Here is a 25830-nt window from a genome sequence, read left to right as displayed (position 1 = left end):
TATTTTTATGTGGTGCTAAGGATTGAACCCAGTGCCTCACAGTTGCTAGGCAAGCACTCTGTCCCTGAGCCACAATCCTAGCCACCAGCCCTTTTTCGTTTTTGTTTGTTTGTTTGTTTGTTTGTTTTGTTTGCAGTGCTGGGTATTGAACCCAGGGTCTTGTGCTTAACAGGCAAGCACTCTACAAACTGAGCTATATCCCCAGCCCCTACCAGACCTTTTTTGAGACAGGGTTCTTGCTAAGTTGCTTAGGACCTCAGCCTCCCAAGCCATTGGGATTGCAGGCATATACCACTGCACTCAGCTGTACCCGTATTTTCAAATAGGTGAGGAAGTGAATTTGCCATACTTCCACGGTAACAACCCAGCATATTGAGATTACACAGAGTATTGCTCTGTATAAATCTCAAGGGAGTTGGGGCATGTTGAAAATTCACTTTTAACCTGAATCAGAAACCATTTGCTTTTGCTTTTGGGATATGTTGGGTGTCATCTGCTTATGGTCAATAGTCCTAGGTTCCACATCTAGTCCTGCCACTTGCTAGTTAGTTATGTGACTTTGTCTAAGTCATTTTTCTCTCTGAGATTTTTTTCTCACCTGTGAACTGGGGTAAATGCTAGCTCCATTGCAGGATTGTTGTAAGGACTAAAGGCTATGTGTGCAAAGGACTCCCTAAGTGAAAGTTCCCTGGAAGCTAATACAGAGAGAGAATGTGATCCTCCAGCAGTGGTTCTCAAGCCTGAAGGGGCATCAGAATCACCTGGAAGGCTTTTTTGAACTGCAGCTTGTGAGGCCAACCTCCAGAGTTGCTAGTTCAGTGGATCTGGGTTGGGATTGAGAATTTGAATTTTTGAGTTTCTAGGAAATGCTGCTGTTGGTATTGGTGGTCTGGGGACCTCACTTTGAGAACCCCAGGACTACAGGTAATTCACCAGTGGGCATTATTTGCTGTAGATATATTTGAAAGCTGAGCTTTCACATGGTTAGAGTTACTATGTAGTATAAAACTCTTGGAATGCATTTTGAAAATACAGAATTTAATATCTTATATAGTCCAGAAGTCTTTGTTACGTATATTTGAAGGAAAATAAGTTGTGGAAATAAAGGTTATAAATAAAACATTATAGATAGTTTAACAATATCTGATTGGCTAAGGTATATGAAAGTACTTTTATGGAATGTTAGGTGAATGTTAAATCACAACTAAAACAATATTTTAATAACTTTGTTTTTAAGATTGACCATCATAATGGAGCATAAAATAGTATGACTTAGATTTCTCATCTCAATGTGCTGTTTACTATATGTATTTTTCTCTTTCTCCTCCAGGCTGCTGACTTGAGTAAACCAATAGATAAAAGGATATACAAAGGAACACAGCCTACTTGTCATGACTTCAACCACCTAACAGCCACAGCGGAAAGTGTTTCTCTCCTAGTGGGCTTTTCCGCAGGCCAAGTCCAGCTTATAGACCCAATCAAAAAAGAAACTAGCAAACTATTTAATGAGGAAGTAAGTAGCATGCTGTCTTAGATGTTAACAATCCCTTTACGAGTTTGTGTGTTCTTACCAAGGGCAGTGGGCCTAATTTTACACTTCCAGCTAAGCCCGTTTTTCATTCACTCAGTCTTTCTACCTAGTTATTACACATTTAAATGTGATGGATTGATTTGTTGACCTTTACCTGTTCTTCCTTGGGGTAACTGTTTTGTGCATTTATATGGGACATGCTCAGGGATCTACAGTAGGTGCTTTAAAAATCTTCTATAATGGAGATAAACATGACACAGTCACTTGATATGAATGATTTAAAGAAGAAAATATGGAATTGCAAACTTTGTTCACATTACTGGAAAATTTCATGCCAATCAAAGAACTTGATGACATTTCCTTAGGCTGTTCAAATTGCAGCTAACGCATTTGTGTATATGTTTGACAGGCCTTTGGCTGAGAGTCAGTTGTCCTGCTCTTGAAAATATTGCTGTAAAATCACCTTTGACATAGTTAGAAATTCTGGCACTTAAAATTGGATCACACTACACAGCTTTTGTAATTGTGTGTTCTAAGGTTTCTAGTATCTGCAGTTTCATTGGGGAAGGAGCCTGAGCTGTCTACCTGCCTGTTCAGGAACAGGTCAGGACTTAAATGTGGCAGGTAGAAGTTGCCAAATATATTTAGTTTAGTTTGTTAAAATCATAGGAGTGGCCTTTCAACTCTAGATATTGCCCTTATATACTATGGTCTTTTTCCTGTTTGCATATGACTTTACTTGAAAAGGCAAGGATGAAGCAGACTTGCTGAGTTACAAGCTCTGGGTTCCAAGTGCTGCTCGTTACTCAGCCCCTTTGGGTCATGTAGTAGTTTTGCATTGTGGCATGGTTTTAACATCTGTGACTTTGAACAGAAACTTGTTAACAGATTTCTGCTTTTTAAGAAATAATTTTCTCTGGGAAAAGTCTGCCCCAAACTTGACAAATTGCAGTTAAAATTTCAATTCTTTTGTATTCATTAGGGTACATGCTCTCCGTGCATATCCGGTATCCATCTTTTTGGCATTGCCAGTGGATTTGGTGAAGTCTTTTGAATCATGCCATATCCTCTTCTAGTTTCATCTGGGTTGACTGGAAACAAAACTTGCCATCTGGATTGACAGACTGCAGAGGAAAAGTGTTTAATCTCATTTTTCTTTAGAAAAAAATCTTAAGCAAAAAATATTCTGTTTACCATGATGTTTTATTAATAACATCTGAAGAAGATTTATAAGTAGCTGGATGGTTTTTTAGTGAGGGTGGGGCACAAAATTGGCCTTCTCTTCACTGTTAATAGAAATTGTGAATTTGCAGTCATTGTGGGTTTTGTTTGTGTTTAGGTAGAGGAGAGTGTGATGGAGGGGGAAGGGACTGGGACCATGTGCAGGGCTGTTGGTAAACAAGATCTGGAAGCAGCTCTGGCTGAGGATGGCACAGAATGCCACTTAGAGAACAAGAAAGGTTTGTGTGTCATGGCTGGGGGAGGGTGGGAGTTGGAGTCTGCATGGCCCTGGAGTCTTGGGGCCCCAAGAATACTCAGGTTGCTGCAGACAGACCCATCCCTGCTCTGGAGACCAAAAGTTGCCAAAAAGCAGCACCTTACTTTTCATGATTTAAGCACGAGTTATCTCATAATTCTTGTAAATTTTATTTGAAAAATGGTTGTTCAAATGTGTGTGTGGTTTAATGCCAGACTGGCATTTACAGCTTGAGGCTGAAATTGTCTTTCATGTAAGGAAATTCTTTGGCACTTGGGTAGATTTTCATCAGAATTTAGTCAGGAGAACTAAGAGCAGGGTCACTAGAGTTCGTTTCTCAGGTAGTGCCAGGACCAGGTGTGAAGCAGTCTTCATGCTGTACTTTACACTGCTGTGATGTTTAGAGGTGTCAAGAGTTCTAGTACATGGAAGGGTGGGCACTTCCCATTTTGCAGAACAGGAAATAGAGGGAAGGTAAGTGAGTTACCCAGATCCAATAGCAAACTGATGATAGAATTGAACTGGAAATTAATACCAAACACTTTGGTTGTAAGTTGTAAGCGCCACCATGTGTGACTGCCAGGCTGGCCCATGTCTTCTCAGGAGTCCAAGTTTAGTAAGATAGTGTGGGTAGAGTATTGGGGATGTGCTATCATAGTGATTTGAACAAATACCAGTGGGATACATGTCACCTGTATTCTTTAGTACATATCAAATGTAACATTTTCTTAAAAGTTAAGTTTAGTGGGAAAGTTTGAGAATGCTTTCAGAAGTTGACCTTTGATCTGGGTCTTAAAGGATACTTAATAGTAATGGGAGGAGAAGGTAAAAAAGGCCTTTAAAGCTGGAGAAAACAACTTGGCATTTGGTGGAACACCAACTAATACCATGACCAGATGATAGGGACTGGGACTTGGAGTGGCAGAAGTCAAAGCTGGAGAGAGAAATTGGGATCAGATTACAAAGCCCTTCCGTGTCATGCTGAGAAATTTGGATCTGACACTGGAAGCTGTGGGTAACCTTTGGGTTTTTAATCAAGGGAGTGGGCAGGATCAGATTTCTTTTAGAACTCTTGTCAGCACTTGTAAAATGAAGGTAGGAAGACCAGGAAAGAGGCTCTGGTAACTGTCAGGTGACAGCTGAGGCCTGAGCAAGACTCGGGGGGCCATCCTTACCTTTGCTCAGCATAGCTTGACTGCCTACTCTGTGCCCAGCAACAGGGTCTACAGTGGCAGATAAAACCTGTCCTTCCACTCCCCTCTCAAATGACAGCACCACCCGTGCCTACTTGATGGTGAGACACTTGGTCTGAGGGAGAGCCCAGGCTGCTTTAAACTAGCAGACAGAGGAGGTCTCTGAGAAGAAATGGTGTGCTTTAAATGGAAACTCCATGAGGAGGAAGCCACCCAGGTAGGGAACTGGAGATGGGCCATTGCTGCAGAACAACAGCAGGTGGGAAACACCATGGGAGCATGGAACAAGAGAACCTGGCCCAGCTGTGTGAGGTGAGCTGTGAGATTGGAAGGTCTGATTCAGGGTGCTGCTGCTTAGCCTGAGAAGTGAGGTCCTGTTGAAAGGAGTGGGGGCACAAGACAGACTGGCCTTTTTTAAACTTACCCTTGTTGCTTTCTGGAAATTAAATTGAAGAATAGGTATTAATAAATCTTGGGTTGGGCTAGTGGTAGAGCTCTTGCCTAGCTTGCCTGAGGCCCACTGCAAAAATTTTAAAAAAGAAAATAATTAATTAAGTTTTAGGTTTTTGGCTATTAGTTACTCATTGAGCAAGACTGGGAAAGAACCAAAGAGCGGAACAGAGGGAAAGAGCCACGGTTCCATTTTGTGTTTGGTAAATTTAAGAGGCCTATATATAATTGGATGTATGGATCTGAAGCTCAAAAAGTAGGGATTAAAAATTTGGGAGTTGTCAGCATATAAATAATAATCATAACCCTGAGATTAGATGGAAGGGTCTGTAGAGAGAGTACTAAGATCAAAGAATGCCTGGGTCCCAGTTCTGATTATATTCCAAGATTCTGGTCATCTCATTCCATGACCTCCAGAGAAGCCTAAAGTCATCAGTGAATCTCTACTAAAGTTACAGCATTGCGGCGCAGTGGTTAAGAACATAGACTCTGCGGATGATGACACATATAGGGGGTGGGAAGGGGGCAAGGATGGAGGAAGGAGGGATTCTGTAGAGGGATAAGAGGGGTGGGGGGGGAATAACAGAATGAATCAAAAACTATTACCCTGGGTAAATGTATGATTACACAAATGATATGCCTCTACTTCATGTACAAACAGAGAAACAAGATGTATCCCATTTGTTTACAATAAAAACGAATTAAAAAAAAAAAGAGAGAGAGAGAGAGACTCAGGAGTCAGATGACCTGGGGTTCAGATGCCTTTTGCTTGCAGGGTGTGGGTTTTCACTTCACTTGCCCCTGCAGTTGGCAAATGGGTAGAAAGAGTACTCACTGCAAGTTTAGTGAGAGTAAGGTGAGCCCTTTCAAGTAGTTTAGTACAGGAGTAGTAGGCCCTCATAGGTGCTCAGCAGGATTCCAAGTAGGGGCAGATTCTGAGGCTTCCTTCCTGGGAGTTGGATAGTTAGAAGGAAAGGCTTTCTTGGGAGGTGAGACACCAACAGCTTTATCACGATAAAAAATTTTTCAGGGGCTGGGATTGTGGCTCAGTGGTAGAGCACTTGCCTAGCATGTGTGAGGCACTGGGTTCTATTCTCAGCATCACATATAAATAAATAAAAGTTCATCAACAACTAATTTTAAAAATGTATATTCTCTATTAAAAAAAAAAATTCCAGCACAAGAAGGTGTGTGGTGGTGCAGACCTGGACTCGCATCTACTCAGGAGGCTGCAGAAGGAGGATCACAAGTTTGAGGCCAGCCTGGCCAATGTGGCAAGACCCTGTCCCAAAATAAAGTAAAAACAGCGCTGGGGATATATAGCTCAGTGGTAGAGTGCTTGTCTTAGCATGTCCCAAGTTCTTCATTCAATCCTTCTACCACCCAAAGAGAGAAAGAGCAGGGCAACCCAGGCAGAGAACCACACAGGTGAAGCAGAGGTGGGGCTACTTGTCAGGTGTGTTTCCTCTTCCTGTCTTCCTCCCCAGAGCTCTGCTTTTACCACCAGTTAAACATGTGTGCCCCAGCATTAATTACTCCAACCTTTGCCTGCTGCCGGGTACATGAATAGTTGGATGGATGGATGAATGGCATGGAATTATAAATTCCTGAAGTCCACTGGAGATAAAGATAAATGAAAATTTTCCATTTGGAAACAAGTGTATTTTAAAAGTATAAAATACTCCCTATTCTTATCAAGTACAAAATATAAAAATTTGAAATACTTGTTTAATAGGAAAATAGAGAGGTAAAAGATAGGAAAGCATTGCCCATCAATCCTAGTGCTATTAATCTTTTTTTGACAAAACGTTAAGGATTCACACTTTTTATTACAGATGCGAGCCAACTTTTCCTCCCACTGTCTGGCCCTTGATTGGTTCAGCTCAGAGAGCAGAGGGAACTCTGAGCTTTTCCCCTTCCTGGGCCTCTCTCCAGCCACACTGGAGGTCCTTGATGTTCTGCCTGCTCCAGACTGGAAGGAAGAAAATGCTTGATCCTTTCTATCCTTTTCTCAGAAATGAATTCCTCAGCCTGCTAAGTCTCTCTAGTCTCTCAAGTGGGTTTGAAGCTTCTGTGTGGAGCATTCTGTCCATTCTTATGCCCTGACAATGTCTAGTCGGCATTGAGAATATTTGGTACACAATTCATTCAACAAGACAAGTGGCCAGACCATGGAGCCTGCCTTCATAGTAAGAGCCACCTGGAAGGAACAAGAGGTCACCCCTAGTCAGCACTCAACCTGTGTGAAGCACTCCAAAGGACAAGGAGTTTACTTTTTATAATTACTGAGTATATATTGGGGGACATTCTTGCCATCTTTGTAAAAAATCTGATTTGGGGGTTCTATCCACAGAGTAGTAACTTCAGAGGATCTTCAAGTTATGTTTTGATTGTGGTGAGCTATAAAATTAAAAAATAACTTGCCATCTCTGTTCATCTCATTACTTATATGTAACGAGACCCTCTCTTCTGGGCATTGTGTCTCAGCTGTGAGGCCAAAGAAAGCACTCTGGGGAGGACTCCCATCTCTTGTGCCATTTAAATTGAACCTAACTGAAGCACACGCTCGGGAGATGATGGCCCTGCCTAAGTTGTGGAGTGGGATGGTGTCCCGGCCAACTCGGGCTCATGCACCAGAGCCCTAGGACTGGGAGAGGATAGCAGGATCCTGCTTTGCAATATTCAGTCTGGTTCTGCCTCAAAAGAGTGCGATGTGCATTTTGTCAATTTTAGTTTTGTTGCTTTTTTTAATCAAAGGAAGGAAATGAGCACATGATGATATATTCCTTACAGTCTTAACATTGGTAAAAATGACATCTGATCCTTTCTTACATGGCTTTGAAATACCCTTTCCTTATACTTCCTGAGGGAAGCATCAGCTTTCTCCAGATTCCTTTTATATAACCAAACCCTCCAGTTGCCAGTTTTGTTTGTGGTTGTATTATGGCTTTTCCAGCAGGTATTGTGGTTTTTGAATCATTTTAGTATTTTTATTACAAATTACTGTCTGCATTATAAAATGCATATCTATCTCTTTCCCCCCAAATGGGTTTTTCCTACCTTTCATGTTGATAGAAGTGAGAAAAAGAAAAGGAAGCACTTCAGAAAGCTTCAGTTCAGAGTAGTTGATTCAGTAGTGTCACTTTAATGTGGTTGCAGATTGACTAATATGATTTATTTAGAAAATCTTAACTGTTAATGCTATTGAATATGGTATCCTTTTTCTTTGGATTGATGTCTGAAATTGGTCCCTGTGTTTGGTTTCAAGAATTAGTGGGGGAAGGCTTTGGCTGAGTACTTGATGCAGAGGGATCCTGGAGACCACAACTCTCCACCTGAGCTTTTGGCCCAGGAGAAGTTGCCTTGACATATACAGAAATGTCATATTGATGTTCTGTTGGTGTTATTATTTTGTTGTTGTTTGGTTAGGTTTTTTATTTTTACAAAACTGGGTTATTAAGATAGGCCGTGAAGCATTTTGGAAGTGCCTCTCAACGGAAAGCCCTGTGGCCATGCCAGTCAGAATGACCTAGACTCTTAGTTACTTCCTCCCTGTTTGCCTCCTAGCCAAGCACCTGTCTTGCGCTGTCCCTGAAACTGCACTTCTGAGGTCTGCCAGGATCCCAGACTTTTCCTCTGGGGAAGCTAGAGTGAGGTTCCCACACTCCTCAACTCCTCTCTAGTCTTCCTTTGTTTCTGCCTCTTTTCCTCCAGCTTTTCTTCTCCCCCCCCCCCCCGGGGGAACAGGGGGGAACCCTTGATCCGCCCCCATCCTTCCTTTCCCTGGCCATACTTTTCCTCTGCCAGGCACTGCCCTGAGTCACCCTGTCTGTCCCTTTTCCTCAGCACCTTCTCAGTCCCCAAATTTGCTACCTTGTGTTCTCTTAAGTCCCTGGTACCCCCACTCAGCCTATGCCTCCTGGTCTGTTCAGTAGGACCATCCTCAGAGACTATTCCCTGAGGAGAGGGACATGAGAGCAGAGCTTCAGCAGAAGTAGACTCTGCACACTGTGGCAGCTTCCTCCTCTCTACCTCCTCTCTCATGGCACTGCTGAGCCGTTTTCTCTTTCCTTCCTTCTGCATTCCTAATTTTTGTCCTGCTTCCTCTGAGTGGGTTTTTCCAACAGTCTATGCTTCCCAACTCCAACTTGCTGGGTCATCTTCCTTGGAAATCTTAGGAGCTTGCAGATTTGGGTCTTGATATTCATGACTGATTCAGTTGACTTTCCTGGTCATTTTTTTTTTAAGTTGTTGATGGACCTTTATTTTATTTATTTATATGCAGTGCTGAGAATCGAACCCAGTGCCTCACACGCGCGAAACTCTACCACTAAGCCACGACCACAGTCCTCCTGGTCATTCTTGATAGCTGCAGATTAACCTTTCTAGTTTCTTCTGGCAGAACTAGGTCGATGCAAACATTTCTGCCCCCCTCATCTGCTGTCCCCACACAGCTGCCTCTGCTATGAAATAGACCTCCCCTGTCACACTGCTGCTGGTTAAGCTGAAGGTCTTTTTGTTTATGGCCTGGATGATTGTCATAGACTTCTAACCAGATCCTTCCCATCCTGCCTTCCATTCAGTCCCTACTGCTAGGGGATTTTTCCTTACAGTGTCCCTTTTTAGAAACCTTTGGTACCTCCACAGTCTGCAGTAGCACTGCCTATAGAAATACCAAGTAAGCCACAGATAAACTTTACATTTTTTTCTTTCTTTCCTTTTTGTTTTTAACAGTACTAGGATTGAACCCAGGGGTGCTTTGTTACCACTGAGTTATATCCCCAGTTCCCCCAAACGCCCGCTTTTTTTTTTGAGACAGGGTCTCACTAAATTGTTGAGGCTGTTCTTAAACTTGCAATCCTGCTGCCTCAGCCTCCTGAGTTACTGGGTGTGCTGCTCTATCCCACCTGGCTCACTCTGAATTTTTCTTTTTTTGGGGGCGGGTGGTGGCGATGGATACCGGAGATTGAACTCAGGGGCACTGTACCACTGAGCCACATCCCCAACCCTATTTTGTATTTTATTTAGAGTCAGGGTCTCACTGAGTTGCTTAACACTTCGCTTTTGCTGAGGCTGTTTTTGAACTTGTGATCCTCCTGCCTCATCCTCGAGAGCCGCTGGAATTATAGATGTGTGCCACTGTGCCCAGCTTCACTCTGAATTTTTCTAATAGCCATACTGAAAAAGTAAAAATTACCCGAAAAGAATTTTAAGAATACATTATATTTTATCCAGATATCCAAAATATTATTTCAACATTCAACCAGTATAAAAATTATGAATAAGATAGTTGACATTCTTTCTTTCTAATGAAGACACGGAATCCAGTGTGTATTTTATACTTGTAGCACTTCTCACTTCAAATCAGTGCTATGGAAGGGCAGCTTGTGACTTCACGTCAGGGTCACAGTCTGAGCCCTTAGCCTGGGTCTTCACGCTCCTGAATCCCAGCTCAGGATTCCAGACCAGCCAATGCTTCTGACAGCATGTTCCGCATCACCCAGGACTGTTCTGTCTGTTCTGTTCTGCCCCTTTGTGCTTCTGCTTCTCCCACCCCATTCCCTACCATCTTTGCCCAAGAACTGGAGGGATGGGATTTTGCTTCAGGGATATTTTTTTAGAATGCTCACCCAGATGAAGGCCCCGTTCATCCTTGAGAGTTCAGGCCCAGCAAGGAAATCCCATTACTCAACACTATCTTGCCTTTTTTTGGTCCAGACATTTTGTGGAACACACACACACACTATATATATATATATTATATATATATATATATATATATATATAATATTTATTTATTTGGGGGATACCAAGGACCAAGGATTGAACTCCAAGGCACTCCATCACTGAGCCACATCCCCAACCCTATTTTGCATTTTATGTAGCGACAGGGTCTCACTGAGTTGCTTAAGGGCCTTGCTAAGTTGCTGATGCTGACTTTGAATTTGCGATCTTTCTGCCTCAGCCTCCCCAGGTACTGGGATTATAGGTATGGGCCACCATGCCCAGCCAAAAATAAAATCTTATGTTGCAGACACTAGGCTGTGTAATCAAAGAAAATATTCCAGGTGTTTCTGTTTTTTAATTTGAAAGACAGGAGTAAGATGCTTTCTGTTCTTTCTGTTTTGTTAAACCCAAACCAGGTAATAATACAGAACAATTTAAATTAAATGACTCTGTACCAGCTAGCCCTGGAATTGTGTTTCCCACTCTGGCTGTGGAGTCTGAGCTAGACTAGCACCCTGTTCCTAAGAAACCTTGTGAATGGCCCTGCCAGGCTGGCCTCAGCCAGTTGATGTTTGTCTGTGGGATTCTGTGACCTGTGCTGGTTTCTGCCTTGCCTGCTCTCACTTGTAGCAGGTTCTGCTGTCTCTCCTGGGCTTGGTTTGCTTCTGCCTCAATACCCTTGAACCACTGTTCCCTCTGGAACACTTCCTCAAACATTCTTTCTACTATCTTTCCAGGTCTTGCTCAGCTGTCCACAACATCAGGGAAAGGCCTTTCTTGGCTATCCTGTTGGAGATTGAAATCACTATATAACCCCCTCTCTCCATCACTTCATCTTCTCTCTGTGGCTTGCTTCTTTCTTCAAAATAGTAAAACAATTGAATAAATTTCACTTATTTTTTCATTCCAGTTCAACATAAATTCCATACAGGAAGGGATGACTATTTTGTTCAGTGCCATATTGGTGCCTGGCAAGTGATAGGCACTCGGTGCTGAGTTAGCAAATGAATGTAATGGATGTCATTCTGAGCTCCTTTCCTCATGGGCAGATAGGTATTTGATAGAATAATACCTACCTTCCTTCAGGGAAACAGGCTCCATCACATTGCTGTCGGAAATGTAAGTTGTTCCATTCTCCATGGGAGATAATTTGTCCATATGAAATTTGTAAACGTATATGCCTTTTGACCTAGCTGTGCACTAGGAATTTATCCTGCAGGTGTACTACTCAGACACATGAAAACTGCCCTGTGTTCAAGGTTATTCATCCTAACATTAATATTGATCAGTGGGGTTGCACAATAAGATACAGTATCTCCACATAATTTAATGCAGCTTTAGAAAAGGAAGAGGAAGCTGTCTTTACACCACACAGATGTACAAGATTCATCGTGGACTGAGAAGGCAGAGGTGAGAGTTTGCACAGTATAAAGAAAGAATTGGGTAGATTTTTCTTGTATTTGTCTTGTATACATCAAATCACTCTGGACAAGTTAACAAGAAGACAGTACCAGTGACTAAAGGCAGAGGATTTGCATTGTAGAAGAAAGTGAGCTTTCTACTGTATGCTTGCTCTTGAGTTATATTGCCTGTTCGGAAACAAACAAAACCGCACACTGACACAGGGTTATTTTGAGAGTAGAGAGTGGTATAAAGCATCTTGCTAGTGCTTGGCACCTGAAGTTGATACTTAGATCGGAAGTTAGGACCAGTACTATGGGTGGTGATGTGCTGCCCACCAGATGTGTATCCTCATGTGATTGAGATGCAGGGCACCCCCAGATGAAGTGCATCCCTCCCTCAAGCACACAGCTGGCAGGGAAAACTGACGAGGCAGACAAAAGAGAAACCCATTTTGTGTTAAAGCTGGCCACTTCCTTTTTGTTTTCCTTTATTCTGCCCTCACTGGCACTGGTGTGCCTCGTCCCCCAGGCCCAGAGTGTGACAGTATCATCTGATTAGGTGTCCCAGCCAGCAGTGCAGGTTTGTTACCAGGGATTGAACCTCAGGGGCACTTAACCTGAGTCACATCACCAGCCCTTTTTATTATTTTATTTATAGATTGGGTCTTGCTGAGCTGCATAGGTCCTTGCTAAGTTCCTGAGGCTGGCTTTGAACTCGCAACCCTTTTGCCTTAGCCTCCCAAGCTGCTGGGATGACAGACGTGTGCCTGTGCGTCCAGCAGCTGCAGGTTTTTATCAGTAATCCACGTGTCTACATAGGGTGCAGCTTTTTAAGATGAGAATGAAATTTTTAAATGTGTTCTCATCACAATAACATTTATTTTAATAACTGCTGTAACTGTTTATTGTCATACTTCACCATTATAAAGCAGTACTATTTTTGCTTGACAGGATTAGTTTTTGAATTCTAATGGAATTTTTGTTGCACTTTTTTTAAGGCACAAAATAAAATTTATCCTAATCATACTGCTATAAGTTTTTATGCCCTTAAAATTTTCTGCACATGTAAATAGAATAACAGTGAAGTGATCTTAGAAAAATTGAGGTTTGATAGGGTTTTGGTGAAAGGGAAGGTAAAGGAGTTGAGAGCACTGTACTAGGATAAGGGTTGGCAGTCTGACTCCAACCGGAGTTAGCCTGTTAAACCCTTGATGAGACCTCTGGCAGGGGTGAGCTGTGGATACCCTCAGACACTGCACCATCTGACTGTCCTGTCTGTGGGCTCAGAAGGGAGTCCTGAGGCTGGGCATAATAACAAAGTCATGAGCAGCAAACCTGGCAGAGCTTCATCAGTGTGGGGGTCTCAGCCCACTGTCAACACTCCTTTACTCCGCAGACCACTCCCCCTGCCCCATGAAAAGCTCTGGTCTGGCCATGCATATTACCTAACTCCTTGCTGAAGAAATGGTGAAGGTCTCATGGAAATCCTGCCAGAATAGTGCTAGGTTTTTAGGTTGTTGGTGCTAACACAGGTCAGGTGCCTTTTATAGGTAGGTCAGCAGGCAAGAAAGAGAGGCAAGGATGAAAATGTTGGCTATGTCCCCAAGGACATTGCCTGTTAATTTAAGAGGGCCAGCCATGACATTCTGTGGCAGTCAGCAGTGACACCTTCTGTAGAGTAACTGTTGCCCAACCCGTGGAACCCAAGCTCCTTGGGCCTGCATGCTGTGCAGGGCACCCCCCTCCCCTTCCCTGTTTGGGGTCATTTGTTAGCAGCCTGCCTTCTGAGGTCTGATTTTTCAGACATTGAGCTTTCATGGCTCTTGGACTTCTTTTCCATCCTTCCTTTTAACCATGTTTTCATTTAACAATTTTCTGTAAAGAAGCAGGAGCATAGTCACGAACTGCAGAGCTGCAGTCTCCATTTTTTTTTTTTTTTTTTTTTTTTTTGACAGAGTTCACTCAGTGTGCTTTGGTGGCCCTCTGAGACTTGAGTTGGGGATTCCGAACCAAGTAGGCAAAGTGGTAGCAGTTAGGCCCAGCCCCTGGGGCAGCCCTCTTACAGGGCAGGGACAGTAGAGAGCATTTGGTGGTAGGAGTTCCCTGGCAGAACTTGGGTAATGTGTGGTGACATGATTTTGAGATCAGGCAGCCTCAGGAGGAATCATTTGGAGGCTTCTGCACCCCCAGTGGTCCCCAATGCAGAGCCTGCAAGCCAAAGGTCCTTGTTTCCCATTTGGGTGTTTTCACCTTCTGCCTTCTGTTCTCTTGGTCTTAAGGGCACGACTACTGATTTCATGCCTGTTAAGAAGCGACTAGGTCAGTGAACCGTAAGTGAGCATGGAGTTGAGTGATAGTGATGGAGTGCAGACTCCTGAGTTGACCATCTAGGTATTTCTTTAAACACCACCTCGTTCCAAAGAGGACTCTGAGGAAGTGCATGTAAAGATGACACGTGGCAGCGTGTGCCAGTGAGGCGGCCTCGGTGGGCCTGGCGCTGTGTCACGACCAGCAAGTGTGCTTTCAAGTCCTGTGTGCGTGCTGCTGGCAGCGGGCTGCAGATCTGACTCCCGCCTTCAAGCAGCCGCAGCAGAGGGTCACATGTAGTCAGCACATGGCCTGCAGTGACGGGAATGCAGAGAAAGCTGGGAGACGTGGCTTTCTCAGCTTTGAGTCCTCATGAGAGGGAGCTGCATGTAGCTGCTGAGTCACAGGTTGACACACTCCTGCCGGACGAAAGGAGGTGTCCGAGGGCTGCCTCCCACCTGTGTGCCCATGCCCGGCACTGGTCCAGCACAGAGTAGGCTCTCAGCAGATATCTGTTGAATGGCTGACTCTGAGTGACAGCCAGTGGCCACCACCCAAGTGCAATTCTAAACAGTAGTTCCGCAATGAGCTGTGCTCTCGCTGGCTGGCTGACCACGGGATAAGTGTGGCGTTCCTGGATGGACTCCTCCCTTCTCACGAGAAGCGACAAGTTTTCTTGCTGGAAAAGTAAACCTTTGCACCTTCTCCCTTGTGATAACCTGTTCTCCTTTGTCTTCACAGAGACTAATAGACAAGGCACGCGTAACCTGTGTCAAATGGGTGCCCGGCTCGGAAAGCCTTTTCCTAGTAGCCCATTCGAGTGGGAACATGTACTTGTATAATGTGGAGCACACTTGTGGCACCACAGCCCCCCACTACCAGCTTCTGAAGCAGGGAGAGAGCTTTGCTGTGCACACTTGCAAGAGCAAATCCACGAGGAACCCTCTCCTTAAGTGGACGGTGGGCGAGGGGGCCCTCAGCGAGTTTGCTTTTTCCCCAGATGGCAAGTTCTTAGCATGTGTGAGCCAGGACGGGTTTCTGCGGGTGTTCAATTTCGACTCAGTGGAGCTGCATGGTACGATGAAAAGCTACTTTGGGGGCTTGCTGTGTGTGTGCTGGAGCCCAGACGGCAAGTACATTGTGACAGGTGGAGAGGACGACTTGGTGACAGTCTGGTCCTTTGTAGACTGCCGAGTAATAGCTAGAGGCCATGGGCACAAATCCTGGGTCAGTGTTGTGGCGTTCGATCCCTATACTACTAGCGTAGAAGAAAGCGACCCTATGGAGTTCAGTGGCAGTGATGAGGACTTCCAGGACCTTCTTCATTTTGGCAGAGATCGAGCAAACAGTACACAGTCCCGGCTGTCCAAGAGGAACTCTACTGACAGCCGCCCCGTAAGTGTTACATAACACTTTGGTTCAGTGGGCCAGGACACGCAGCTATGTTTGTGGGACCTTACGGAAGACATCCTTTTCCCTCACCAACCCCTCTCAAGAGCAAGGACACACACAAATGTCATGAATGCCACAAGTCCTTCCACTGGAAGTAATGGGAACAGTGTCACAACACCTGGGAACTCTGTGCCCCCTCCGCTGCCTCGGTCCAACAGCCTTCCTCACTCGGCGGTCTCCAATGCAGGCAGCAAAAGCAGCGTCATGGACGGGGCCATTGCCTCTGGGGTCAGCAAATTTGCAACTCTCTCACTGCACGACCGGAAGGAGAGACACCATGAGAAAGACCACAAGCGAAACCATAGCATGGGACACATTTCTAGCAAGAGCAGTGACAAACTGAATCTAGTTACTAAAACCAAAATGGACCCAGCTAAAACTTTGGGAACGCCCCTGTGTCCTCGGATGGAAGATGTTCCCTTGTTAGAGCTGCTGATCTGTAAAAAGATAGCACATGAAAGACTGACTGTATTAATTTTTCTTGAAGACTGTATAGTCACTGCTTGTCAGGAGGGATTTATTTGCACATGGGGAAGGCCTGGTAAAGTGGTAAGTTTTAATCCTTAATGCTGCACCAGATCTAGAACTTGAATAGGTAGTGATTTTTTTTTTTTCTTGTGGGAGGGGCGGGGTGTACAATGAATGTGAATGACACTTCTTATTCTTAATGTAAACCTAAATGCATCAGAGCCATAATTTTGGATACTGCATGCCATGTAATTCTGAATCATTTGATAATTCACCTTAGCGCATTTAAAAAATATATAATCAAACTAATTGCCAGCTGAGTCAGTCATCCTTCTGGGAGTATATAGAGCCCCAAGATTAGCACTCCTGTATCAGACTATTTCAAATTTAGGGAAATCATGACAGTGGGGGTGGGGGACAATGACTTTAAAATGCTAAAATTGATGCTTTAACTGGAATATTTTTGCTTAACTACTCAACTAGACTGTTGTACACCTGATCAGAGTGTGTGTGCAGTACAGATGGCCATTAATTGTCATTTATATCCAATTTTTTATCTTAATCATAAAATGTTTAGGAATCTATGAAATTTAACTTTAGGAACAAAGCGTTCAGCAGGGTTGATTGATATTATTTTTACATTGTTCTGTCAATCCACAGAAAGAGAAGAGCCTTAATTTTTAAAACCCATTTTAGTCATTTTATGACAATTAAAATTGTTTAATAAACATCTTTTTCCAAAGAAGCAGTTTGTAGAACTTTGATTGAGACTCTGTGCATTAAATCTCCACTTGACCCAGAGCCTGGACAGTAACGTGCACTACAGCTGAGGACACCAGCAGCTGTTGTCAGAAGTGCCTCTTGCCACATAAGCCAAGACTTTCATGTCAGATGTGCTTGGCTTATGTTTTTTCCCAAGAAGGGAAAAGGAGGTTTTGGTTTTTTTGTTCTGTTTTGTTTTGGTTTTTTGTCTTTGTTTTTGGGTCATTAAGGTGTGACCGGAGGCCGTGGCAGGCTCCATGGCTCTGTTTTACTCTTAGGCTCCAGGGGCTGCTCAGTACTTCCCACAGGGCACTTGGGTGGGTTCAGTCCCCCCAGCCCCCGCAGAGGGGACTCACAGGTGCAGGTTTTCCCTTTGCTTATTGTTGGGTGGCAGCTGTGAATCTGGGATGGTGCTTGGGAAGTGAAGTCAGCCTAGTGCTTGGGCTTCCACCCTAAGTGCCAGGCTCCTGGGCCTATGTCCACTCTCTCCGAGGTGGGAAGGCTGGGCCGCTTCCATGGGAAACTGCAGGATTTGACTCCAGTTCCTTATGGTGCTTCTCAGCTGCATAAGGAGCTTCTTTTCAAATTCCAGTTTTCATGGTGGATGAGGTGGTTGTTTGAGCTCTGTGTTTTGTGTCAAGATGATAGTTATTTTATTTGTTAACTTATTTGGAGTATTAAGGATTGTTTTTCTATTTTGCTCACTTTTGTAATTAAATATAGTGATAATGATAATTTATACTGGTTCGAGTAGTGAATGTGGCTCGTCACAGGGAAGACCTGGCGGCTTTCTTTCTCTCGAGTGTCAAAACTAGTAGACGGAGCAGCAGCTCCCTGCTTTTCCCGCAGCTCTCCCCAGAGAGCCAGGCCCAGGCCTGCTTCCCACTTCCTGTCATGCCACGTCCGATCCATGTTCCCATCACCCTCACACTCCTTACTGCAAGTGGCTGCTGTTCAGTGTGGTGGCAGTGGCAGTGTGCCACAGCAGCCTTCAGGGCATCTTGCCTCTGTGATGGAGCTCACGACCTTGAGCAGCACTTCATGGGAATGGGTACAGTGATGTCCTGTCTACCTTGAAAACATGTCCTTTCTTCCTAAAGGGTGACTGATCTAAGGTAGCAAAGACAGCTGCCGGTGGGGAGGTTAGTAATGAATATTCCAGGTGCAATTTCATGTCCCAATATAGTTTTAGAAATTCACTTTCAAATGCTTCTGAGGCATTGAATATGCAGTTTCTCAAAATTCAGGACTTTGTATTTGGCCTGAACAGAGAGTGGTGGGTCACAGGTAAGTAGCATTTATGGTGAAGCTCTCGGTGTCCCCTCAGTTCTGAAAGTGCTGCTCACTGGCAGAGAGCCTTGGGCTGTCTAGTGTCCTGCCCCTGAGTTTCCCCACTGGCTGCAGCAGGCTGATGGGGTGGGGGAAGGAGAGTGTGGTTCCTTCCACGTGCTGATGGGAGCCTGTGTATGTGCGCGCACTTGTCTGGGCCTCCAGCTCGAGAACCACAGTGAGGTCACGGTTTTGGATTTGGGGCTCAGTCCGATCTCTTTCATCCCGTTTCTGCTGCTGATGATAGTATCCTTAGTGTCTGTCTGGAGCCCCCTTGTTGTGTCTCTTCCCTCCTCAGGGCTCCACTGCCAGGTTTGGGGACCAGTGCTGGGCTGTGCTGCTCTGCCCTTTCTCTGCCCCTGCGCCTGCCTCCTGCGCCTCTGCTTTGAGAGCTGGCAGAGCACCTCTGCAGGCAGGACAGAGGGCCTGGTGTTGCCCAGGCCCAGAAGCAAAGGTGCTGCAGCATCAGGAGAGGGTCCCCCCTCCACAGGGGACATGGCTTCCCTTCAAGGTTACACCTCCCAGGAAGGGAGGGGACAAGGAGGGGCAGGCAGGGACTCCTGACCGCAGATGTCTCTGAGCTGCAGTGCTATATTGCTTCCACTGTGAGAAATTTGAGGAGCACTTTTGTAGTTTTCTCACCAAACTTTGAGCTTCCTCATTAAAGTTTTTCAGTGTGAACATTATTTTGAATGAGAACATCTTTCCTAACCTCACCTCTGAATAAACACGGCTTTTGCCAAAGGGAAGGCTATTATCCTTGGTCAGCACTGCTTCTCAGGCTTGGGCTGAACCTCATAGTCCACAGGAGTCCACACGTGAGCAGCTCCAGAAGGCAGCTGGTGCCACAGCATGGGTGACGCAGCCCAGCCCCTTGACAGCCTCCTAAATCAAGGGGAGGAGACTGTGTCTCCAAGAGGCCTGGAGAGCTGAAAGGGAGGCCGAAGCTTGAGAGAAGGCCAGGACCGTGGGTTCCAACTGTGCTTAAATAAGTGGTGGTAAAGAGCCCTGAGTTTGCCAGGGGTGGTGGCAGGAGGATGGCAAGCTCAAGGCCAGCCTGAGCAACTTGGACCCCATCTCACATGAAGATGTCTTTCCCAGGGGAGGTGTCGGGCACTTGCCTGGCATGTGCAAGGCCCTGGGTTCAGTCCCCACATGCTGCAGAGAGAAGAACCCTAAGTTTGTCTTCTGTGCTGATTGAGCAGGAGTGTGGAAGATTTTCCTGAGCCCCTAGCTCAGGACTAAGGATGAATGCTTTCAGATAGAAAACCCCAGAGCATGGAGAGCAGAAGCTGCAACGATTATCATCCCAAAGACACTCAGGAATCCTGAGGGACAGGGTGTATGGGTGTATGCACACATCCCAGGTGGGGTCCTATAGTTGTCTCTAGCTCTTGGCTTAAGCTGGTGCCCAAGTCCTAGCTGGCAGAGAGCCAGGCAGCCATTTCTCCCTGATCCCACCATGTCCTGTGGTAGATTTGGAATTTCTAGAAATTTTGAAGTATTAGATTTGTGCTGAAATTGGTGAAAAGGCCTCATCCTGAGTCAGCACCTGTGTGCAAGGAGATCCTTCTTCTTGTCTTGTGGAGGGAAAGGTTTTCCTTCTTTGAGGGGCAAACTCAAAGTAAGGAGGCCAGAGAACAGGACAGGCTAGGAAATCCCTGACTTGGCCAAGGAAGAGGGAGACAGTTCAGCAGTGGCTTCTCCTGTGAAAGATGTGTGGCATGCAGTGTCTCGTACGGGAGCTGGGGCTGGAACTGGGGCTGGGTGGGGCCTCTGCACTGCCTCTGGCACTGGGAGCGTGGAGAAGCAGGGGCTCTGAATGCCAGTCACAGGGTTGTGACCGGGAGAACCTCTGCATGTGTGTGTAGGCTAATGAATGACCCAGAGATGTGCCTCTGGTTACTCTCGGTGACAGGTGAAGGCTGATCTGGCCCCCATCCTGAGAACCCAGGGGAGCCAGCAACCAGGTCCTTTCCTTGTGCCTTTTGACCCGGGGGGCAGAACCCACAGCACTTGTTGGTTTAGTCACCAAGGTGCTCATCACAGACCCCCAGTGATGTCCAGAGAGAGGCAACCTCAGACCGCAGGAGTGAAGCCCAGGTGCCGGCCATGTGTAGAAGCACTTTGTGTTTGATGGTTACCTTTAAAACTCAAATCTAAGTTCAACACTGTAAGAACACGCCCCTCTGATGGAGGGAGACTGTCCCTCTGATGCTCATTTCTTAATTTATTGCTGCATCTGTTACATGAACTTTGTGTCACAGTTAAATCGCTGTTTCTCAAGTTAAAAGTGTAAAAGAAAACTCTCCTGCCTTTTAAATATCTGTATACCTGGGTTTATTAAAGATTGTCAGGTGACACTGTAAAATTGTATGGATATTTACCTTTAGTGAAAATCAAAAGTAAAATTCACATGTATTTATTTTTTACATTTTTATCTAATTTCTTGACAACTTGAATAAATTTGAAAAATAAGAGCCTTCCTAACATATATCAGTAAATTAAGTTCTTAACTGTTGCAATAATTAATGAAGCTTGAATATCAGAATTGTTACTTTATAATTTTAAGAAAATCATGTTTCTGTTTCATTGCTTTGTTTTTTAGCTGTTCCCTTGTCACTGTCAAAGCTAAAGAGATTTACCTTCACACTTGACATTCTGAAGTACTTGGGGGTTGACCTCTGTATGTTGACATTAAATAAACATGTGAATGCATTGTAAATGTAGATAATTTTTAATAGTTATTTTCATATCTAAGCTTTAAAAAAACTCAATGAACCAAGAGAAAACTTATAAATGATGTAAAATTAAGGGCCTTGTTAACGTTTATGAAACAGCCTTAGAAATCACTGCCTCTTAGTACCAATACTGATTATCATAATTAGAATCTTACCAAATGAAGTGTGTATTGGGGTACCAGAGAAACTGTTTTATGTGCCCCTGTCCATGCTGACTGCAGTCAGCCGACTGCTTCCTATAAGGGCTTCTGCTTCCTGAGAATGCTGACCCTCTGAAGTCTGCCACACTGCCAGCTGCTTTTCAGTGTGAGGCCTCTGGCACTCTGAGCCATCCAGCTGGCCAGTGGAGCCAGCGGAGGGTGCTGGCAGGCCTCTCTGTAGGGGCTCTTCTCCTTGATAGATTTCTGGTGTCCCTGCTCCTAGCCTGATTCGGGGGCTGGAGGTCCGAGACGGCCGTTGGGGCTGTCCTGCTGTAGAGGCTGGCCCTGAGTCTAGTGTGTCAAGAGCGGCAGGAGCAGGTGTCAGGCCACCCTCCACGTGGAGTGGGAGGAACCAGAGCTTTGTATTCTCCTGCTGCGAGAGCCCCTCACTCCCTCTGGACAGACTATCTGAGCAGCACTCTGGCCCCTCCATCTCCAGATGCTGCTGAGCCAGAGGTGACCAGCAGGTGAGGTGAGTGGCAGGAGGCAGAGCTGGCCTTCTCACTTCCTGCCCCTTTCCCCGCTTCTCTGGCTCGCTTTGCCTTGGCTCCAAGCTGCCAGGTGGATAGGGCGCTCAGAGCTCAGCTGCTGGGTGGCCCCTCCACCGCTGCAGGGGAGCAGCACGTGGCTGCTTCTCAGCACTGAGTACGTTCTAAGCCCTAAAAGGCAGGTTGAGGGCACGAGGGCACGTTGTTTGTTTATTTAAAGAAAACTGTAACATTTTGATTAAAAAAAGATAGTTCATACCTTGAAAAAAATTACATAGCCATCCCTCCTATGTGGCTGTCCATGCAAATAAGTGGTGGTTTGGTAATTCTGAGTCGGTGGGTCTCTGGAGAGGGACACAGGCCTCCCTCCCCTTCTAGTGCTGACCCGCAAAGCCGGCCTCCCCTTTGGGCAGGCACTCTCTTCAAGTATGGCCAGCTGGAAGGGCTTCAAGGGGACACAGACAAGATTCCTGGGCTGAGAGGGCCTTGGCCTGGCTGCGAGTGCTTGCTTCTTTGTACAGGGGTCTCAGGACCACCTACCTGGTTGTGCCTTTTACTTCCTCTGCTCCCAGATGTCAAAACATGATGATTTTCCCTGGGTGGCTCTTCTCAGTAGAGACAGGTTGCATGGCCTCTTCGTGCCACCTTCAGTGTGCCCTGGTGGGGGCCAGGTCCAGGGTGCCCGAAGTCCAGAGGCCATGGTGAGCAGCCAGCCTGGGTGGGAGCAGCCTCCCTGGGCTTCCCAAACCTGACCATTGACCTCACTCCCACCTTAGAACAGTGAACAGTGACTCCTTTGTCCAGCTCTTCTGTGCTTCCAGGCAGGGTTTGTGTAGTGAGTGGATTCTTGGGGGAAGGTGTCCAGCGTGAGGCACGTTGTGAGAGGAGGTCAGCCATGTTGTGTGCCATCTCCAAAAAGGCATCACGTTACAGAGCCGGGCTCTTGGCCTTCATCTGAGGCAAGTCGCGGCTGGAGCTGGCACAGCTTAGTGAAGAGTCTCACTGTGCCTCACGGAAGGCAGGCGCACGTGGCACTTTGGTTACTGGCCTTCAAGAGAGAAGCTGTGTTGTCTGCAGTAGAACCTGCCCCGGGCTGGTTTGCTTGTTGTTTTTGTCTGGGGTGGGGAGAGTGACCAGAGTGGGCTTTGGCCAGTCTTAGGTAGATGAGCTGGTAAGGTGGCTTTCCACCCATCCCTCATTCTACAACTGTCCCTGGAGGTTGTCTCCTTGGCCAGAGGTTGCAGGGTCGATGGGGAAGCCTTCCCAGGACTCAGCCAGAAGGCCAGCGCGGGCCTGACAGAACTTCAGGACACAATCATTCCCTGGCGTGAACCTCCTGACCCCAGAGTCGTGTCTTGCTATTAGACTCTCCCATCAGCAGTGCCCATGAGGGCAGGGACATGGACACGTTCCTTTGTTGTGAATTCTTTAAACTAATTGTTTTCCTGTACATTCTACTGGACTGGAACAAAGTTTAATTCTCTTGCTTACTCCTGTAAATCATATTCACACTCAAACGAAGAGCTCGAGGAGGAATGAAGTGCAGCTCTGCTGAGGCCAGTCAGCTCCTGGCCGACTCAGGACCTGTGGCTACCCTGGTAGACTTCCTCCCTGGGGCTAATGTGGTGTCACTCCGCTGAGGCTTCTCTTGCCTAATGGCTGTTTGTGAAGCCTCAGTGTCAGCTGTTCCATTTCTGGTGCACACTGCCATGGGTCACACAGGTTGCTGAGGATGACTGGACCTCAGGTTCCTTCGCTGTTCCTGCCCAAGGGAGCAGCCCAGGGGGCAGCAGGATCACTGTGCGCTTGACTCAGGTTAGGCCGTGCAGCTGGTCACCAGGCGGGGCAGGCCCTCTGAGCGCCTGTGTCTGTGCTGCTGTCCCACCCCGGTGCTCTCCAGACGGACGCACGGGCAGGGAGGAAGGTGGCACTCCTGGCAGCACACCTGCTTAGCGTGTGTGAGGCCCAAGGCCACCCCAGCTCCAAAGAGGAAGGAGGCAACCTGGATTTTATCTCATTTTGATTCCCGTTCCCCCGTTCTCTCCACTGTCCATCATGGCAAAACGGTTCCATCGCCAAGAAGTGAATGGGCATCCAGGTCCATGTTCCAGTGACCCTGTGACAAGGACAGATGGTCCTCCCTTGTGCTGGATGCTGACATGGGGAACGCCAGCCCAACCCAGGGCTGAGGCCCTTTCCCTGCATTGCCTGCTGTCTTGCCTCCGAGGGACGCGGCAGACCCAGTGCTCTCTGGAGCTTGTGCCTCAGTACCCTCCACTGCCAGAGAAGGGGCTGGACCCCTGGTCCTCGTTCAGCCCAGTAACTTCTCAGAGGCGATTTGCCCCTCTCGGCTCTGATGGAGGGGCTCCAGGAAGCCCTTGACCAAGTGCCCAGGGCCTGGGCATTGACCTGTTGTTGATTACTTCCTGGCTCAGGGTGCCAGGCCGGGGGCCCTGGGCTTTGCACGGGGACTTATTCTGAAGTAGCTGTTAACCAGGGTGGACGTGACAAGGACGGAACCCACCAGCGAACCCGACTCCTGCTAGGGACTGCAGCAGCTGAGGAGAGCGGGTGTGCCCGCGGTCGAGGGAGCGGAGGCTTGAAGCTCGCGCTCGCCCGAGCCTTGGATGGGAGGATGGGTGGTGGCAGAGGAGTGTGCTGGTTTTAGTTGATGCCTGGCTGCCACTGCAGCCAGGACTAGGGCCTTGGCCAGCGGACACTGGGAAACAAGTGTGTGTTTCCTCTGCTGGGAATGGGGTTCCCTTGTGGCCAGGGTTGGGTGACTTGGGGGAGAGGAGGTGGCCAGTGCAGGCAGTGTCCCTGCTGACATGAGGACCCCAGGTCCCCACTGTCTCCAACTTCCCCTCCCCTAGGACTTCAAGGAAAGGGGTTGCTGGGTCCTCCAGGGTGGTCACCCTCAGGGAGGGGCAGGGTGACAGACGTCACTGCCCTTGTAGCTGTCATGGGCCACCTGTGCTACTGAATACCAAGACTGGAGCCAATCCAAACCGGAAAGTGCTGTACGTGCCACCTGCACAGCAGGCTCCAAGGCCTCCCACAGGAAGTGTCAGCGTGTTGGAACAACTGGCATGTATTCAGCTGATCTTGAGTTAGTTTCACCTGTGGCCCCCCCATTGGAGATGGACACCATGCCCTTTTTTGTTTATTTTATGTGGTGCTGAGACTCGAACTCGGTGCCTCACACATGCTAGGCAAGCGCCCTGCCACTGAGCTCAGCCTCAGCCCCTCACCTGTTCTTTAGATTGTTAAAGATGCTGCCAAGAAGTTGTGCCTTTACCTTTGGCCAAATCTGGTCTAGAGGTAGCACCCTCCAAGCCCAGGCGGGGACCATGCCAGGGCACCCTGTCCGTGCACAGCCAAAGGTCCAGGACTGGCCTGGCTGTGGATCTTAGCCCCACTCCTCCTCACTTGGTGGCCCCGACAGTGCCTGAAGCCCAGGCCAGTGGAGCCCCTTGTCTGCCGGCCACCTGCCATCCCAGGGTGCACGAGGTGTGCCACAGCCCTCAGCTCGGGCTGCTCTGTCTGCTGCACTCTCCAGGTGCTGCCTTCGTGCGACCTGGGCCAGGTGCACGGTGTCCAGGTTTCCTCCCTGCCGTGAGTTTGAGTGGGAGCACAAGGCAGGTGCAGCTCTTCACCGCAAAAATCAGGACGGGCCGTCCCCTACGGGAATTGAGGAAAAGAGCTTCCACAGAGTCTGAATGGACCACAGTCCGTTTGCTCCTGCCTGATCTTGTCTAGAGGTGGAGTGGTCAGCTATTTCCCAGCATTCCTCCAACTGGGTGTGGACGCAGCTGAAGGTCGATTCAGATTGTCACCCCTCACTGGAATCACCAGCAAGGCCTGTGTGTGAAATCGTGGCCATGCTTGCTTAAGAGTTAAAGGCTTGCCATGTCAGTAATGCTGAGCCAGAAGAGCATGTTTTCAGGAGCGAGTGCTCACAGGGAGACGTCAGTGCCTCTGTCCCGCACTGTCGTCATCTTCAGATCTGTTCTAGAGCGAATGGCGGACTTGATGTATCCCAGTAATAAATGCAAAGACACACCTGAGGGTTGTTAGCCCTGTTGGGCTTCTCAAAGCTCAGCCTGTGCTCCAGGCCACGCAGGAGAGTCTTCCCACCCCCCACACCCTCCCTGCCAGGGGCAGAAGCTTCTGGTCTTCCTGGGGTGGAGCTGCCTACAGTGTCCAGATGGATCCGCTCCACTCCCCCTCCTCATACCCAGCTTAGGCTTACAGCAGGACTTCCCACCCCAGAACCTGGACCCCCTTTTCTGTACTTGCTGG

The 25830-nt window shown here is 47.1% G+C and overlaps 1 protein-coding gene and 1 long non-coding RNA gene across 2 annotated transcripts in view; one reads left to right on the top strand and one right to left on the bottom strand.

Moving 5' to 3' along the window:
- Window positions 1-25830, top strand: part of WDR20 (WD repeat domain 20) — a 71208-nt gene that overhangs the window by 44490 nt on the left and 888 nt on the right. The window contains 3 exon segments of the mRNA XM_079130097.1: window positions 1331-1513; window positions 14830-15495; window positions 15499-16089. Coding sequence (XP_078986223.1) covers window positions 1331-1513; window positions 14830-15495; window positions 15499-16089 — 1440 coding nt within the window.
- On the bottom strand, window positions 22645-25046 carry LOC306655555. Its single transcript, XR_013762292.1, has 2 exons — window positions 24827-25046; window positions 22645-23644 (listed from the first exon to the last, which is right to left on the bottom strand). It is a non-coding gene; the product is annotated as an uncharacterized lncRNA (long non-coding RNA).

This window comes from Sciurus vulgaris, assembly GCF_902686455.1.
Source record: "Sciurus vulgaris genome assembly, chromosome: 2".
Classification (NCBI taxonomy): Eukaryota; Metazoa; Chordata; class Mammalia; order Rodentia; family Sciuridae; genus Sciurus; species Sciurus vulgaris.
This window is presented reverse-complemented; position numbering and strand designations above follow the sequence as displayed.